The 17,506-nt window shown below is 49.1% G+C and overlaps 1 protein-coding gene across 1 annotated transcript; it reads left to right on the top strand.

Moving 5' to 3' along the window:
- The first annotated feature begins 479 nt into the window (after window positions 1-479).
- On the top strand, window positions 480-15,967 carry LOC102564208 (ectonucleoside triphosphate diphosphohydrolase 8). Its single transcript, XM_014602706.1, has 10 exons — window positions 480-780; window positions 5,347-5,484; window positions 6,064-6,181; window positions 8,290-8,440; window positions 9,216-9,375; window positions 9,937-10,167; window positions 10,991-11,251; window positions 13,300-13,410; window positions 14,517-14,654; window positions 15,513-15,967. The coding sequence occupies exons 2-10, from the start codon at window positions 5,359-5,361 to the stop codon at window positions 15,723-15,725; spliced, it is 1,509 nt and encodes a 502-aa protein (XP_014458192.1). The 5' UTR covers window positions 480-780; window positions 5,347-5,358; the 3' UTR covers window positions 15,726-15,967.
- The last annotated feature ends 1,539 nt before the right edge of the window (window positions 15,968-17,506 follow it).

The following is a 17,506-nucleotide window of genomic DNA, read 5'->3' as shown; positions in this document are numbered from 1 at the left end:
GCTTCGCACAGCCCTAGCAGCTACCACTGCTGCCAGCTCAGACACTGCAACTGCCCCTGCCACCATGGGGCATGCAGACCCTGCTTGCTACCCTTTTGTCTAAGGCCCTCTTTACACCAGACATAGCTACACTGGCAAATCCCGTCTTGTGTAGACATAGCTTCTTCCCGCAAAAGCACTCCTGCTGGTGCTAGCACATCAGTGCTAAGGCTTTGGCTAGTGCAAAGATAAAATCAGCTTTCCCCAGGCAACACTACAGCAGCAAAAGTTTCTAGAGTAGGCCAGCATGCTTGGTCCCATGAAAATCTTCACTGAAACTTTTTTCATCACGGACTTATTTTTCCTCTTTCTTCCTTTGAGGCTGTTATCTTCACTGTGAGACCGTGGGGGAGGGGGAAGGCAGGCTAGAAACCGGCAGAAAACTTGGCAGCTCAGAGATTTGGCAAGAGGCGTTGCTTTCACTTTGCTCTGCTTTGCAGGAAGCAGCAGCAAGAAGAGACGAAGGAGCAAGGGCCAGCCTACCAGCGCAGGCTGCCTGCACAGTAAAACAGCCACCTGTGAGAAACCTGCAGGCTTTGGGATCAGAGCAGCAGCCGCTGTCCCAATAAGGGGGGCTGAGATGTGGGGACCTGCATGCAGAGTGATGGGAAGATGACAGTGAAAGGGGTTTCAAAGTAAAGCGAAGGCAGGCCAGGCTGCTGGGAGGAAACGTGTCTGCGCCCGAGACTCTTCGGCAGGAGGGCGGCTGCCTGCAGCTGCTCTAGAATCTGTGCTGGGAAGGTAAACCTCTGCCCCCTGCTCCTCCTCCGCGCTTCGCTGTCTGCTAGTGGTTCTCCCCTCATGGGGGTTAGTCCTCTTGTACTCCCTGGGCTCCCTGGACAGGAAGCAGACTCAGAGTAGCAGCCTGGGGGAGGCCGGGAAGTGCTCAGATGAGCCTAAGGGAAATGTTTTGCAATTCAGCAAGAGCTGGACACATCTGGTTTTGATTCCTCTGCAAACTGGACAAAGGAATCCACAGACTGGATCAGACTGAGCCCCCTGCCATCCAGTATCTGGAATCTGACAGTGGCTAGCAGCAGACGCTTGAGAGGAAGGGGCAACATACCTATACTAGGCAGATGTGGGTCAATCTGTCACCCACAGTAGGTCTCCAGTGGAGGGGGATTGGCACAAAGGTTAATCTATGTTCTAAAATGTTTGCTGTAATGAACTGGGATACCTCTGGGAATCTCCAATTTGGTTGGAGCCTACAGCTTCCATGGGTCAGGGATAGCCAGCAAGTTGGGGTTTGGTTGTTCATACTGCAGCACTGTAGAGAAGTGGTTTTCAAATTACTTCAAGTCACAACCCCACTCGAGAGCAGTCAGCTAGTAAAGCCATGAACTCGCCAGGGCAGTTTACAGCTCAGGGTGAAAGTTCACTCCTGTGTTGTTTGCCTGAAGTTAATTCTTCCTGCACATTGCTCCTCGCCCTGTCCGAGCAGGCAGGTCTTCCCCTGCTGCACCCTGAAAAAGAACTTATTGATCAAAGCAAATAAATGCAGTTATCAAAAATAAATGGCAAAAGGACAGTCTGCCCTTTTGTGTATTGTATGGGCCTAAAAAGATGGCTGCTTTCCTCCTATATCAATACAGTAGGAACTGGATTTCTGAAAGGGTTACGTTCCTATCCCTTGTGAGGATGAGGGCTTGTGAACTAGTTTGGGAGAATAGATATATACATCCATAGATCTATAGATATATTTATAGTTATTTATAGAACTATAGATATCTTTAGATAGAGCTATAGATCTGCAGATAGATCTATAGCACTATCTATATATCTATGCCTCTATAAATATAGATATCCTCTCAAGCTACATAGTTCACAAGCCCTTATCATCACAAGAGGTAAGGAACCTAACCCTTTGAGGAATCCAGCTATTATTTTTTATATTTTATACATATATTATATACAGTTGCAGCAAACTGTAAGGTTGCTCCAAATCTTCATCTGTGTGGGGTCACCGAGGGACCTCTACTGATAAGAGAAGTTCTGTTGTGCCCTTTGCAGGGAAAGCTGTAGCAAGCAGCTCACTCTTAATTCAGCAAAGTGCTGCAAATGAAGTGGACTGCAAACCATCCAGATATGAAAAATCCAGGCTCTACCATAGCTCTCTCTCCCCTTGCTCCCCTCCCTCCCTTCCCCTGAACTCCCATTTCCCTGGTGGGATGTTGCTGTGTGAGATGCCTGGCAGAGCAAAAGGAGGGCAGAGCTGGCTGAATAATGAAAACAAATTACTTGGAAATAACATCTCTGAAGGAAAAGCTCACTATTTAATTCATGAATATTCACAAGGCAAGACCCCACAAGGGAGCGTTCAGTAATGCAAGGTGGAGCCTGCCTGCCTAATTCAGCCAGCCAAAGCTCACAACACGCTTAAAGTAAAAACCATAAATGGGATCATAGGAAGTAGGACTGGAAGAGACCTCATGAGGCTGTCTAGTCCCGACCCTGCTCAAGGCAGGATGAGCCCTGACTAAACCATCCCAGCCAACTGTCTGTCTAACCTGCTCTTGAAATCTTTGCGGGATGAAAAAGAGTTCACAATTTCTCTAAGCAGCTCATGCCAATGCTTGAACATCATAGTCAAAAAGTTCTTCCTAATCTCCAACCTAAATTTCCTCTGCTGCAGCTTGAGGTCACTGGCCCCCACCCTGTCCCCTACAGCCACAGAGGATAGTTCACTTCTTTGTCCTTGTAATCCTCCATTCAGTTATTTGAAGACTGTTATCCAATCCCCACCTCAGGCTTCTCTTCTCCAGACTAAATAACCATGGTTCTTTTAGTCTTTCCTTATAAATTATGCATTCCAGGTCCATAATCATTTTTTGCTGCTTTCCAATGGACTCTGTCCAAATCTTTTTTGAAGCTTGGGGCCTAAAACTGGACACATGACTCCAGGTGAGGTCTTACTAGTGCCAAAAGAGAAGCTGAAAACAGCACTAGGAGACAAGTGCTCCTAATTCACCTGCTCCCTCTGAGGCTGAGGTACATAAACCTCTGCTTTCATTGGTGAAAAGAGGATCCCTTTATACCCCTCTATGAGTGTGAGAGAGTGCATCCTGAAATTGTGTAGGTTGTAGCTGTGTTGGTCTAAGGACATAGGCAGACAAGGTTCTTTGGGTGAATCTGATATCTTTTATTAGACCAACTTAAATAGTTGGAAAACAATTTTTAAGCAAGCTTTCGGGTTCAAAAGCCCTTTGTCAGGCTAAGGAAGTTTCTGCAGTTGGTGTGTGCTCTTCCTGGATGGAATGAAAAGTGAAAACGCCAGAGGCTGGGCAGGTCTGCATATAAGACAAGCAGTCAGTGAAGATGTAGATTGAGGAGTCAATGGATGAGACAGGCTGGGTGGTGGGGGGAGAGAAGGGGGATGAGTAGTAGAGAAGTACCTGGGGAGTCAGATGTCAGGCAGGTATAATGTGTCATAAATCCAATGTCTATATTTAGTCCAGGGGTGTAGGTTGTAGCCGTGTTGGTCTAAGGACATAAGCAGACAAGGTTCTTTGGGTAAATCTGATATCTTTTATTAGACCAACTTAATAAAAGATATCAGATTCACCCAAAGAACCTTGTCTGCCTATATTTAGTCCATGATCTCTAGTATCCAGGAGGTTGATGAAGTGGAGTTCATAGGCTCGTCTCTGAGAAGTGTTGTGTAAGTTCCCTTTGAGGATCAGGACTGAGAGATTGGAGAGAGAGTGGTTTTCTTGTGAGAAATGTGCCCCCACCGGTAATTGGGTATTCCTGTCTTTGATGGATTTCCGGTGTGCGTTCATTCTGGTGCACAGTTGTTGTTTGGTCCCTCCTACGTATTTTCCACCAGGGCATTTGGTGCATTGGATGAGGTATATTACATTTCTGGAGGTGCAGCTGTAAGATCTGGGAATGCTGATGGCTCTGTTGTGGGGTGTAGTAATAGTGGGGGTGGTGGAGATGTGTTGGCAGGTTTTGCATTTCTTGTCCTGGCACGGTCTGGATCCACTCGGTATGTTCTGGGCTTGAGGAAGTTTGCTTCTGGTGATGAGGTTGGTGAGGTTCGGTGCTTGTTTGAAGGCTAGGATGCGTGGCTCTGGGAAAATCTCTTTAAGAATAGGGTCTTTTTCTAGTATGGGCTGCAATTGTTTGAGGATTTTCTGTACTGGTTCAAGGGAGGGGTGATACGTCATAACCAGCAGTGTACGATTTGTGGGGGGTTTTCTTCTGTACTGCAGCAGTTCTTCATGTGGTACAGAATGAACGCACACCGGAAATCTATCAAAGGCAGGAAAACCCAAATACCTGTGGGGGCACATTTCTCACAAGAAAACCACTCTCTCTCCAATCTCTCAGTCCTGATCCTCAAAGGCAACTTACAAAACACTTCCCAAAGATGAGCCTATGAACTCCACTTCATCAACTTCCTGGATACTAAAAATCATGGACTAAATATAGACATTGGATTTATGACATAATATAACCTGCCTGACATCTGACTCCCCAGATACTTCTCCACTATTCAACCCCCTTCTCCACGCCCCACCCTCCGTCTCTCACCCATTGACTCCTCAATCTACATCTTCATTGACTGCCTATCTTGTATGCAGACTAGCCCAGTCTCTGCCTTCTTTACTTTTCATTCCATCCAGGAAGACCACACACCACCTGCAGAAACTTCCTCAGCTTGATGAAGGGTTTTTGAACCCAAAAACTTACTTAAAAATTGTTTTCCAACTATTTAAGTTGATCTAATAAAAGATATCAGATTCACGCAAAGAACCTTGTCTGAAAGTGTGTGAAATTCTTTTCCCCATAGAGTGCTGTTACATTGGCATTCCTCTATTTCCTATATTGTTTTTTTTAAACAAAAATGTTGTGTTACCCCATTGCACAACATGAGAGCTCTTATGCATGACCTGCTTCTCAAGCTGCTCTAGTCGTACAAAGGGCGGTGTGTGGTGGAGAATGCAGGTAGCCGCAGCTGAAATTGGAATGAGAGGAGGGAGAATTCCTGGTACCCAAGGGGCAGAGCCTGCAGGACCCTAGGGCAGAGAAATAATGGTGCTGGTGGGTGACCTTTGTTAGCATTTCAACCTTTCTGTGTTGGAGAGGGCCTAGGGATTGCTTTTACTATTGGAGCTCTTTCTTTTGTGTTACAACAGACTGCCCCTCTCAGATTCATTTGCTTCTCACAGCAGCTACAACAGGCACAGAGAGACGCTTGTCAGCCACTCACCACTTTTATCCCAGGCTGAATAAACCCTAGAACTGGCTGGAAGGAGGCTGCTGGTGTGTGACAGGCCTTACAGTTTCTTTTGCTTACAGCTTGGTGCAGAAATGCCGTGGCACCCGCTAAGAATGGATGTCAGGTGTGTTCTTGCTGTGGTCACAGTGCTGGGGATGGCTGCCCTCATCCTCAGCCTGGTCAAAGTCACAGATGTTTCTCTACCCCCCAGGACCAAGGTAGGTGCCATCACTAGAGGAACTTGAAGTGCAACTCTTTCCTATGCAACCCTATCTTCTGATGACTGCATCTCTCTCTGTTTTCCTGGTTCAATGTATTACTAAACCAGCTTCTCTTGATCTTATTTCTTTTTTATCTTTTCAGATCTCTTGAATATCTTATCTGTTTCCACTCCTCTGCCCTTTTCCTTCCTGTGGCTTCACACTCCTCCCCAGTTCTCTCTTATTCCCTCTTTTTCTAAGACTGTTACAAAGCCACCAGTGGGAGATTTCTCACCCTCAGATTTCTGTGAGTAACTCCAGGCATCTGGGTCATTTTCCCAGATCTCAGACTGAGAAAGGGCCAAGACTTGCCATTTTGCACTTTGCTGCCCTTTCTGCCACCTACTTTTATTGCATTGCAAACTGAAGGGATAGAAGCAAAGGCCTGGTTAAAGCTTGGGTGGAAGTATAATCCTCAAAGGGCAAGTCTTCTACGAATAGTCACGAGTCCCCTCTGGCAGGCTGTGGAGAATAGTGGTTACACCTCAGGCAGCAATGAGCACTCTGTGACTACATTTACTCCCAACTCCTCTGCAGTATGGGATGGTGTTTGATGCTGGCTCCTCGCATACGGCTCTCTACATCTACCAGTGGCCTGCAGATAAGGAAAACAACACTGGCATCGTCAGCCAGGTGGAGGCCTGTACTGTGCCAGGTGAGTGGGCCCATGCATTGTCCAGTCATGAATGTATAACAGTGAGGCCACCAAAACCACAGGGCCTGTGACCACTGTACAAAGGCAGTACAGGTTTCCCTCACTTTATGCTGTACATGTGTTTGCATAAAGGGAACCCACTTTACAATGTAGCAAATAGGATATGTTCCAAGACCTTGACTGTACTGACCCCAGACCCATTTCTACCACTTTTACAAGCCAATTTTGGTACTCGCCAACAGCAAACAATGCACACAAGCACAGGGTGGTAGTAAATGTCAAGCTAGTGGGACACGTAGAAGCCATAATGGGGATGGCAACTACAGAAACACATGTTGCAGACAACGAGCAAGGAGCACAGATCCACACAGGAGACTATATTTTGCTGCACGTCACTCCCACAATGCACCGCACAAAGCAGCTGACTGTGGGCTTCCACCACACCGATCACATAAGAGTGAATTTACCTTGCATATAACGAACTTTTGGTATAAAAAGGGTCATCACATAAGAGCAAATTTGCACATGCAAAACCCGCATAAAGTGAGGGAAACCTGTACAAGGGACAGACGGGCAGACCTGTGGTGGAGCAAAGCACCGACTTTAAGCACAACTAGTGATCTTATCTGCAGTCTTCTGACCACACAGACAAAGCTTCACAAAAGGCAGACACAGTCCCACAGAAGGCATCATTAGCACAATGCTTTGGGGGAACCTTGCAACTTCCTGTGAGCTGCAGGGAACGGTATTGTCCCCTGGCCTTTGCCAGAACGATCTGTGGCTTCCCATACAGGTTCTGATGGTGCCCAACAGCTGAATGCAAGGGCAGGTGCCACAGTTCATCCCTGCTGGCAGGTCTTGGAGTTGCCTCACTGGACACTAGGTGTTCTGCAGTCTAGTGCTGACCATTGGGTTTAATATTAAAGTAACCTGTCTTTAACACAGAAAGCTCTCAGGGATTTCTCAGTGGGGATGGGAGATGGCTTCTCCTGGTGGCCCTGCATTCAGGCACAGCTATAGATGCCCACCTCTTCTGCGTGCTGTATAGTCTTGCCCTGTGTAGTAGGCCTGTGCGAAGTGGCTAGTATTCACTTCAGATTAGGATTCGTCCAATTCGGGGGATGGTGATTCAATTTAGTGATTCGAATCGCTATCCTGAATCGATTTGGCTGAATCCGATTTGGAGATTTGGCTGCTGCCGAATCTTCAAATCACGCAGGCCCATCCCCCGCTCGTTCTCCCAGCCCAGCAATGGCCGTCCCGCCTGCCCCAGCTCCCGGCATTGTGGAAGAAAAGCCCCGACTCACTAGGTGCTGCTGGGCAGATCCCTGGGTGATCCCCGCTGCCCCCACTACCCCGTGCTGCATGCAGGGCTTTGCATGAGCCCCCCTCCTCCTCCAGCTCCCCCCATGGCTGCCCCACCCACCCAAGCTCTGGCCCTTTAAGGAAAAAACCCCCGCAAATCCCCTGGACTCACCGGTTCCTGCCAAGTGGGGGGGCAATCCCTGCTGCCCCCCCACTGCCCCATGCCATGTGGGGAGCTCTTCCATGAGCCCCCCCGAAACCCCAAGGCCATGGCAGAAGCTGGTGAATTCGGGGGGGGGGGGGTGTCTGTTTATTTTTAATTAAAGCGTCAGAGCTGGGGCGGGCGGCACAGCCATGGGGGCGCTGGGGGAGCAGGCAGGGGATGGGGTCTGGCAGGGGTCCCCCCATGGTCCTCTCCGCTCTCCCCCAGCCCTCCCTCCCCCACCCCTATTTGCCAGCTCCGAGTCCAGGTCCAGCTCCCTGCTGCAGTGAGCAGGGACTGCCTGAATCATCAAAGCTCTCTGAATCTTTTCTAAAGATTCGGAGAGCTTCGAATCGATTTGGACCTCTTGCCTGGTCCCCTGATTTGATACAGATTTGGAGATTCAGCCACCGAACCGGGCTGAATCTCTTCCGATTCGAGTCACCACTCGAAGCTTCTCACAGCCTTACTGTGTACTAACCTTAGCAAACGAAATGCTCACTCCTCACTCAGCAATCTCCAGGCCAGAGCTGTGGAAGTGTTTCCCTTTCTCATTAATGATCATGCTGAGCTCAGCCTCTCACTGGGGTCCTTTTTCCAGGACCGGGCATTTCCAGTTATGCTGATGACCCCACTAAGGCTGGAACCAGTCTGAAGGTGTGTCTGGACAAAGCCATGACACTCATCCCTGCAAAGCAACAGAAAGAGACACCCACCTACCTTGGAGCTACAGCGGGCATGCGGCTGCTGAGGTAGGCGTGGCATTACTATGGGGCGTGGCAGCTCTGCAAGGGGATGGACGTTTTCCCCACAGTGCACAAGACCTGCTCTCTGATGACTGCAACAAGTGCAAAGCAGCTGGCACTATCTTCTGGGAAGGCTGAACTAATAGTGGCACAGGGGCTGATCCTCCAATTCATGATAATTCCTTCCTAGCTCAGCTCTTCATCCCTTCTGACTCAATAATTCAAGGGCCTGCGGTTTTCTGGGTGGAGCCTTTTGGGCTAGAACCTCAGCCCCTGAGCCATGTTGTGTGGCATCAGTACAAACTTCCCATAAGAGCTGAAGTTCCCTCTGTAGTGTGGACAAAATCCCTCCCCCTGCACGGGTGTTTGCTGTGCACCTTCCTTCCAACCCAGTGCTGCACAGTATGGCTGATGGGCCTCAGGGAATTTCTTTCAGGATCAATCTACTCAGGAGCTTGCTTGGCTCTTCTTACCAGGGTAGCTAAGGGATAAGGGGCAAGGTAAGTTGATGCCACTGAAATCTGCAGCGTAAGAAACGGAAACTTATAAGTGTTGACCCCCTTCCTATTCCAGCTCATTGTGGTTGGTGCATTTTTGGAGCAGTGATCCCTCCTCTCATCCCTGTTCTCTTGCAGTTGCAGGGAAAATTCCTGTGTTCAAGATTTTTTACCATACCCTGCCCTGGGGTGGGTTTAGACAAGGAATGCTCAACCCCAGTGTCAGTGTGTGCTGTGCTGTGTCCCTCAGGCTCCAAGTGGAATCTTTTTCCTTCTCTTTTTAGGGAGCAGAACAGCACAAAAGCTGACCAGGTCTTGGCAGAGGTCTCCAAGGCCATTCAAGAGTATCCTGTGGACTTCCGTGGAGCTCGGGTCCTCACTGGGAATGATGAAGGCTCCTTTGGCTGGATCACGGTCAACTACCTGCTACAGACGCTTATCAAGGTCAGTGGTGTGGGCAGGAGGTAGGAGGGAAGTAAGGACTTTGCCTGATGGGGTGGGGAAATGTCTCTGATGAGGTTTCATCATGAAGGCTCATGCTGATATGCTTCCATCTTGGCTGTAGCTGGGGATTCTCACGGCAAATGGTGAATCCAGGGCAAAAGAAGCTGGCGATTAAGTCCTTCCCAGCCCTGGAGGCCCTGACAAGGGAAGTTGGCACTTCACCTTCACAGGGATCCTTCAAATTGTAAATGCATTTGCATCTCTTGGACCTGCGACCCCAGGAGGCCAGGCCTTGGCAGAGAGGGATAAAGATCAGTGGACTGGAGGTGCATCAACTCCCTTGAGCGATAGTGGTGTCCTCACAGCCCTTCTAGTTCCATGGCCCAGAGCAAGTCATTGATCACTCTTTGCCCTGTTGTGTACTGCTTTACAAGCAACCGCACATGCAGGCTTTAAGGCAGCGGCACCCGTAAAATGAATTCAGTGAGCTCCTATGTGCCACACTGGTACTGCTTTTGGATCCATGTGCCACTGATGACTAAATTCCTTGTGTGGGCACAGTTTTCCTTCACAGGGGAGTGGATACACTTGCCGGCAGCTGACACTGTGGGAGCACTGGACCTTGGAGGGGCTTCCACCCAGATTGCCTTTTTTCCTGGAAGGACCATTGAGGACAACAGCACCCAGGCCCTCTTCAAGCTCTATGGGTCCAACTACTCAATTTACACCCACAGCTACCTCTGCTACGGACAAAACCAGGTCTTAAAGAAGCTGATTGCATCCCTAAGAGAGGTATCTGTCTCCATCTCCACAGTCCCTTGGAATAACCTGGTACTTCATATAACTGTAGCTGTACTAACAGTCATATAGTTGCCCTTTCTGGGACAGGAACACATTAGCCCTGTGACTACAGGAATGAAACAGGCTGAGATAAAAGGCAGTATCTTAAAATAGGAACACTGATTTTAGGGAGCCACCCTGGACTGGGTTGCCAGAAGTGGTGGGTATCTGCAGCTCCCACTTGCTGTTCTGGAGCATTTGTACACATGCATGCACCGCTTGAACTAAAACACATCGAAGGGGTTTTGGTTCAAAAGCGCACCATCACCATTTTATGCACACTGATGCACATTTCGCCATTTATACAAATGTATGCAGTGCAGCGCTGGGTGCGTCAGCGCTTGTGCTCCTCAGACTTGATTAGTTGAGTCTGCTCTGATTCACTGGATTTCAGGTGCATTGGAGCAGACAAAAGTACATGTCCCCTGTATGCTGAGCATCTGGCATAGTCTGCCCTTAGCTGCACACCCAGATCTGTGGCTCTGAGTATTTGGTCTGAGAGGACTCCTGGAGGAATCTGGCTGAGGTGGGATCTGCACCCCCATGTGCTCTAGGTAACCCCGATGCTCCCTTTGCTCTATGCAGGGAGGAAGGTATGCACAGTGTGAAGTTCTATCCCAGCTGGAGAAGATGGCTCCACATAGCTCTGGCTTTACCCTCTGCTTCCTCCTTTATGGGACCTCTTGATCTAAGTGCATTGGCTTGTAGGTGCATATGAGACAACACAGAGCTGCTCCAGACTTGTACACTTCTAACAGGATCCTTTCCCCTCCAGGACAACGTCACTTCTATCTCCCATCCATGCTACCCCAAGGGATACCAGATGAACATCACCACGGCTAGCATGTATGACAGTCCCTGCATCCCAGCACCATCTACATCTGCCCAGAACAAGACCCTCACAGTCGTAGGGATGGGGATGCCAGCTAAGTGCAGGAGTGCCATCCAGCAGCTCTTTAACTTCACTGCATGCAGGCCCAACAGGACATGTGGATTCAATGGGGTTTACCAGCCACCAGAGCGTGGGCAATTCTACGTAAGAGCGTGTTCTTTTCTTTCTGGCTCTTGCCGCACTCCAGGGATGCTCTGAAGGATGTTGCTTGAGAAAATTCCTGTTAACACTGCTGGGAGCCAAGCCCTGCTCCAGCCACAGACCAAATTGTCACTGGATGCGTCTACGAGACACTTATTGCACATTAGCCTAATAACACTGCACAGTAGCATGTCACAGCAAAAACCGTGCTAATAGCCTACTGCACAGTGTTATTAGTCTAATGCGCAGTAAGCGTCACTAGATAACTGTGCTGGTGCTACTGTGCAGTAACTTTAGGTACTGTGCATTGAGCTAGTACTTTATTAAGCAGGTATTAAACTAAATGCACAGTATCTAAGGCACATTAAGAAATGTGTAGATGCGCCCAGTGTTGCTTATGTCTGTTCTATACTGGAAAGCTGCATACTCTAGTGTGCTTGAGGGTATGGGCAAAATGAGCAAATTACAAATTAAAAAGGATGAAGCTTCACTGCGTGCCAGCTGCTCTCCTTAAGTGGAATCTAAAATGCAAGAAGTTATCCTCTGTCTTAGAGAGCTAAGCTACTCTGGGTTCGGTTCCACTTACCATGGGGTAAGAAACTGCACGTGGGCATGAGCGTAGGGCAGCGTGTGTGTGGCATTCTAACTTGCTGCAATTTGTTTGTTCATCTCTTCCCTCAGCTGAAAATATTAAATTGAATCAATTGAAGCAGTGCCAGCATCTGTATTCATGCTCTTTAAACCAGCCTGTTCAGTCGCTTATATGAGTTGGCTGAAGCTAAACCCAAACAAACTGCTCTTAGAGTGTAATGAGAGCCTTCATTCAGGCACTGGCACCCATTTAAATAAGTTGGCTTAAATTCTCCCCTTAAGTTAGACCCATGCAGCTTTTCTGTGTAGGCAAGGCTTTACAGAAGAGGCTGTTCACAGCCCTGCCCACCCAGGAAGCATTTGAATGTACAGATGTTGTAGGGGATTTTTTCCAATGGACTTGAGTTATCACCTGCTGCCCCTCTTAGCCTATCTCAGCACCCCTCATGTACATTTTCACAGTCTGGTATTACTTGTGTGGCTGACACCAAAGGGACGAAAGAGTAGACTCTTCCCCACAATATGAACTCAGTTGCCAGCTGTGAAAATGGAAGCATTAACCCATCCCACATCCCAGACTTTCCACCCCAGGGATAACCTATCTGATCTCCTCGACTTCCCCATACAGATATTAATGCAGGCTTTTCAGGGCCAGCAATCTCTCTCAGGGTACAGTATTTTGCCATGGTGTCTCAGACCATGCCCATCTCCCCAGGATATTCATGCTCTCCTTACTAAACCCACACACCAAGCTTCTTGGAGCTCTCTCCTGCAATGCTAGTACAGCACAAGAGACTATCCAGGAGTTAAGCCCGTGTATTTCTCTTCTTGCCCATCCCCAGGCACATCTGATCACACTTCCAGGTTGCCTCTGAGACTGGCAGAAACTGTTGTCCCTCAGCTATCTCATGAATGTAACTTCATGTCTATCTCCAGGTGTCTCAACACAGAAGTTGCTGAAAGAATTGGAAAATGACAGGACTTCTTGGGCTTGGCCCTTAGCGCTCAGGATAGTCACAGACTGATTCCCAAGGGTGATGTTGCTTCCAGCTTCTCTCCCTGCCCACCCTTGAGGATCAAACTGAGTCTATCAGAAGGCTTGCTTTGGTGGGGCTTCTGCTTCCTGCCCTGGGTAGTGACCCAGCAGGTGTTTTAGCTGACCACCTAGGAATGTCCCAGCAGCAGTGTCCACATCTCTAGCCTTCCATCTAGCACTCATTATGGATGCTGATTTCACTTGTATCACAGGGAGTGGGAGAGATCCAGTTCATCCTGCCCCCAACCTAGCAAACAGACATCGCTTGATGTTGCTGCCTTTTTGCTATTACAAGATGAGAGCTGGTTTATGAAGCCACAGATAAAACAGTGGATGTAGAGATGCTATGGCTGAGCCCATTGGCTAGCTGGGAGCTGGCTGCTTTTCTAACCTTGCTGCTTTTGTTTGTTTTATATACCCGAAGGCCTTTTCTGGATATTACTCAGTCTTCCACTTCCTGAACCTGACAAGTGGGCAGCCCCTGAGCACTGTCAACACCACCATCTGGGACTTCTGCCACAAGAACTGGAAGGAGGTGAGACCCTTGTAAACAGCATCCAAGTGCTGCTTGGGAAATACCTGCATCTGGCAGCTGGAGGGGAAGCTGAAGACTCTGTGAGGACCATGAGCAGGGTGGGAGCCTTCTCCCACTGGGATAATGTCTCCCACACCATCTGGGTGATGGAGGAAAAGACAAGTACAAGTCACCTTGGGTTGGGAAGAAAATTGGAGAGAAACCTGCAGTCTTTTGGGCTCTCTGTCCTGCTGGGATCTCCTACCCCTAGCTCTGGGTGCTCCACCTCTGACAGACCCATTGCTTGTCAGTGGTCTGGAGCTGGGGTGACTCCTATGGGGAGCTGAAGCAGTGGCTGTGTCTATACAAAATGCTGACTGCACAGTTGTTACTGCTCAGTCATTTAGTACTTGCATACCCAAGTACTAAATGACTGCACCGTAACCGGCGTTACAGCTCAGTAGCATTCTCACACGGCTTCCCATGACACTGACTGTACAGAAGCTCATTATTTCTGTGCAGTAGTGTTGCATCACGGTTCATGCTCTGCAACACTCCTGCACAGTACTAACGAACTACTGTGCAGTAGTAACAAGATACTGGATAGTAAGCATCTCATGTAAATGTGGCCAGTGAAGGGTAAACATGCCATAAAAGGGGGCTCTCCTGGAGAAGCCTTTTAGCTTGGTGCTCCCTCACACACCAAAGCCAGCAAAGTCTTTGTGGTGAATCCCTGAGGGTCTCAGCCTGCCCTCCCCACCATCCTCAGCCTTCTCTCCTACCAGACAGGTCACTGACCAGTTAATTTACAGGGTAGACAAGTGAAGGTCAGTGGGCTGTGGTGACCGCTGGAGGCACAGAGCATTCAAGGCATGGGAGCTAATCCTAGTGCTGCTGGAGTCAATGGGATTTTTAGGTCCCAGCCTGAAGCTAGGCCTGATGGGCAGTTACTGAAATATGTCACCACATACAGCACTCCCAGTTTAAAGCTCAGCTGCAAGCGCTCTGGGCAGTGTCATTGGGAGCCTTCCTAGGATGAAGCCCTTGGTGAGGTCCATCAAGTAGTGTCTTCCTGCCGGGGTGACATTCTGCACTGATAATGCCCCCTGTTTCTGTGGCATCTCTAGCTGCAAGAGGAGTTCCCTGGGCAGGACAGGACCTACTTACGGAACTACTGCGCAGCTGGCTTCTATATCCTCACGATCCTGATGCAAGGCTACAAGTTTGACAACCAGACATGGCAGAACATCCACTTCCGCCAGCAGGTACGACCTCTCCCCATGCATTTGGCAAAGGGTCTGGCTATGACCCTCTGAGCCAGGTCTGCCCTTACCCTGCCCACCGCCATGGCCACTGCAAGTTTCAGGTAGAAATCTGCCTGAAAAACGCTCGGGTAAGAGAAGGTGCAAATAAAGGAATAGTGCAATCTCTCTCTCTTCCCTACCAACCTATTTCCATCTGATAGAGTGAGAAGCATGGAGGTTCACATCACTCCAAACTTGTTTACATACCACCCATCGGCCCTAGCACCATAACACAATGAATCTGAGTGAGCTGCCCTAGATCACTGCTGCCATCTCATAGCAGGCTAGAGACACTGCACAGTCCAAATGGAGTCCAGTCCATCTGCAGAATTGGTCCCTGCAGTGCAGCAGCCAGATCAGCCTATTCCACAATTACATTCACAGTAAAAGTGAGGCTGAAGCAGTGAAATATGTGAGGCCAGGCTAATCAAGACTACATGGATCTAGACTAAGGGCTCTGCAGACCTTTCACCGAGTGCAGCAGAAAGCACGGACAAGATGCGGGGGCAGACTCAAGCTAGCTCACTGTCACACTCATGCTTCCAAGGTTTCCCTTCCTAATAGTGGGGACCCATAAATGCCTTTTATTTGTGAACAGTGAGTATATATTCTAGTGAGCAATTCCACAGTGAGGGGAGCACGGGCTGTGGTAGTTGAACTGAAGAACATGCAGGACCCTGACAACGTAAAACCAAACATTCTCTGTATTAATATCAAACACCAAATAAGGATCCAACTCTCACCTTTGCCCAAGGTCCTAATGCCCAGGAACAGCCCCTTGCCAGCTTTAACACCTCTCTACATTCTCTGTCTTCCTAGGTGGCTAACACGGACGTGGGCTGGAGCTTGGGCTACATGCTAAATCTCACCAACATGATCCCTGCAGAGGTTCCCAGTAAAGCTAAAGGGCAGAAGTTTGTCTTCTGGATAATCGCCATGCTCATTGTTGGCCTCCTGTTGGCTCTGGTCCTGTGGTCTATTGTGGCTCTAACCTACCAGCGGCAATTTGCCAATTATGAGACTATTCTATAGCCACTGGACACCTTGCTCACTGAGCTTCCCTCAGTGCTGTTCCTGGAACCTGAGAGAGCCCTGAATTTTGGAGACACTTGTGGCCATGTCAGTGGGCTCTGGGAGGTGCCCAGGGGCTGCTGGTGGCAGAGCCTGAGGAAACAGCACTTCTGTAGAATGATAGCTGTGAATCTGTCAAATAAAGGGCCCATTGGCAAACTGTAATCCAAGTATCAGGTTTTAGTAAAACCTCCCCAAACACATGTACTGCATCCTCTTTCTTTCCCCTTCATGTTGGTCAGCAAAGGCTCCTGGCTGAAGAAGTCCCAACTAGTAGCAGTTGCCATGGTCTCTTCTACTTGCCGGATGCAATCCCAGGTAGCAAAAGCTGTCCATGTCAGGAGGTAGAAGTTAGTTTGTCGTGGGGCTTGGCGTGTCTGGGAGGGTAGAGAGTATAGGAGGTAAGGGAGTGGGTGGAGAATCTGAAGGTGTTGAGGTGAGGCCAGGGATTGGAGGGGTAGCCTGAGGAATAAAGAAAAGAGGGATATACGAGGGAAACTGTGGCCCTGCTGCCTTTTGGGGTAGAGGGGCAAGCTGCACCTGGAGAGAGACCAGTCACCAGTGGCACTACTGAGCTGGGGCTGGTGCAGCAGGAGTGGGTGGCTGTGAGCAGAGAGCCTAGGGGAGACCCCAAGCAGAGGGCCAGAGACTCTGCGAGGGCTGGCCTGTGTGTTCTACACTGCTGGGCTACAGGGGCAGCTGCAGCATGGGGACTCCCATGTATCTAATTCTTTCAGAGGCAAGCACCTTCCCCATCTGGCCTCTGCTCAGATGATGGCGATGGTACACGGCAGTGCTGGTTACCGACACACCGTTCATTCCAGACCTCCATGTGGGATACGATTGCAAAGGTCAAGGCCCACTCTGCCTCCTAACATAGTCAGGGGAAGCATCTCCTCATGCTGGTGAACCCCTGAAACAGACCTCCCCTATCCTCACCCACCTCCATGGCCACTGCAAACTTCCTATAGAAACCTGCCTGATCAGCACTGGCAGCCAGCACACATTGCATCCCAGCAGAGGGATCACATGGAAACCCAACCTGGCAGGTGAGCCTGTGGAGACCAGGTCTCTGTATAGTGACCATGTTTTTTGTGCCTTGGCTTTGCTGGTGAGACACAGGTGTCAGGCAGCTCTGTGCTCAGAGCATAAGCAGCTGTGCATACATCCAGCAACAGAGACTAAGGTACCTAACAGCATTTGACTAGGAGGAGCTTGTTCACCAAGGAAGGACAGGTCCCCACAGAGCTAGGTGGTGTGGCTCTTGAATGTCTAATTGTTGGATTTAGGCTACTAAATTGGCATTTAGATGCATAAGTGCCCCTTGAGAATCTGGACCTTGCTGACTGCAGAGAGCACATCCTATTGTAGTTTCAAAGCTGCTACTCCACAGATGGGAAATGAAGCCAGAACCCATTGCTCTGTCTGTACACACAGTGACCCCAATGCTGCTTGTGGGCTGTTAAAAAGCATCTGCAGGTGTTCACTTCATGCACGCCTTTCCCTTGGACAGGAAGTTTGTTCCACCTTGAGAATCAGATCGAACTCTGCCTCTGGCCCTTTTCATATCACCTGCATGAGCTCTTCTGAAAAGAGTGGTGTTAGGGGTGAGTACTAGTTTGTCCACCTCTCTGCTGCTTTTAGAGAGGTCATGGGGAGGGTCTTCCTGTAGTCCCACTAAGAAGTCCAAAGTACCCAGTAAAATGTACCCAACATTGTACCCTTCATCCCTTGCCCATCAA

Source organism: Alligator mississippiensis, chromosome 12, assembly GCF_030867095.1.
Source record: "Alligator mississippiensis isolate rAllMis1 chromosome 12, rAllMis1, whole genome shotgun sequence".
Lineage (NCBI taxonomy): Eukaryota > Metazoa > Chordata > Crocodylia > Alligatoridae > Alligator > Alligator mississippiensis.
Note: the sequence above shows the minus strand (reverse complement) of the source record. Positions and strands in the feature narration are given on the sequence as shown.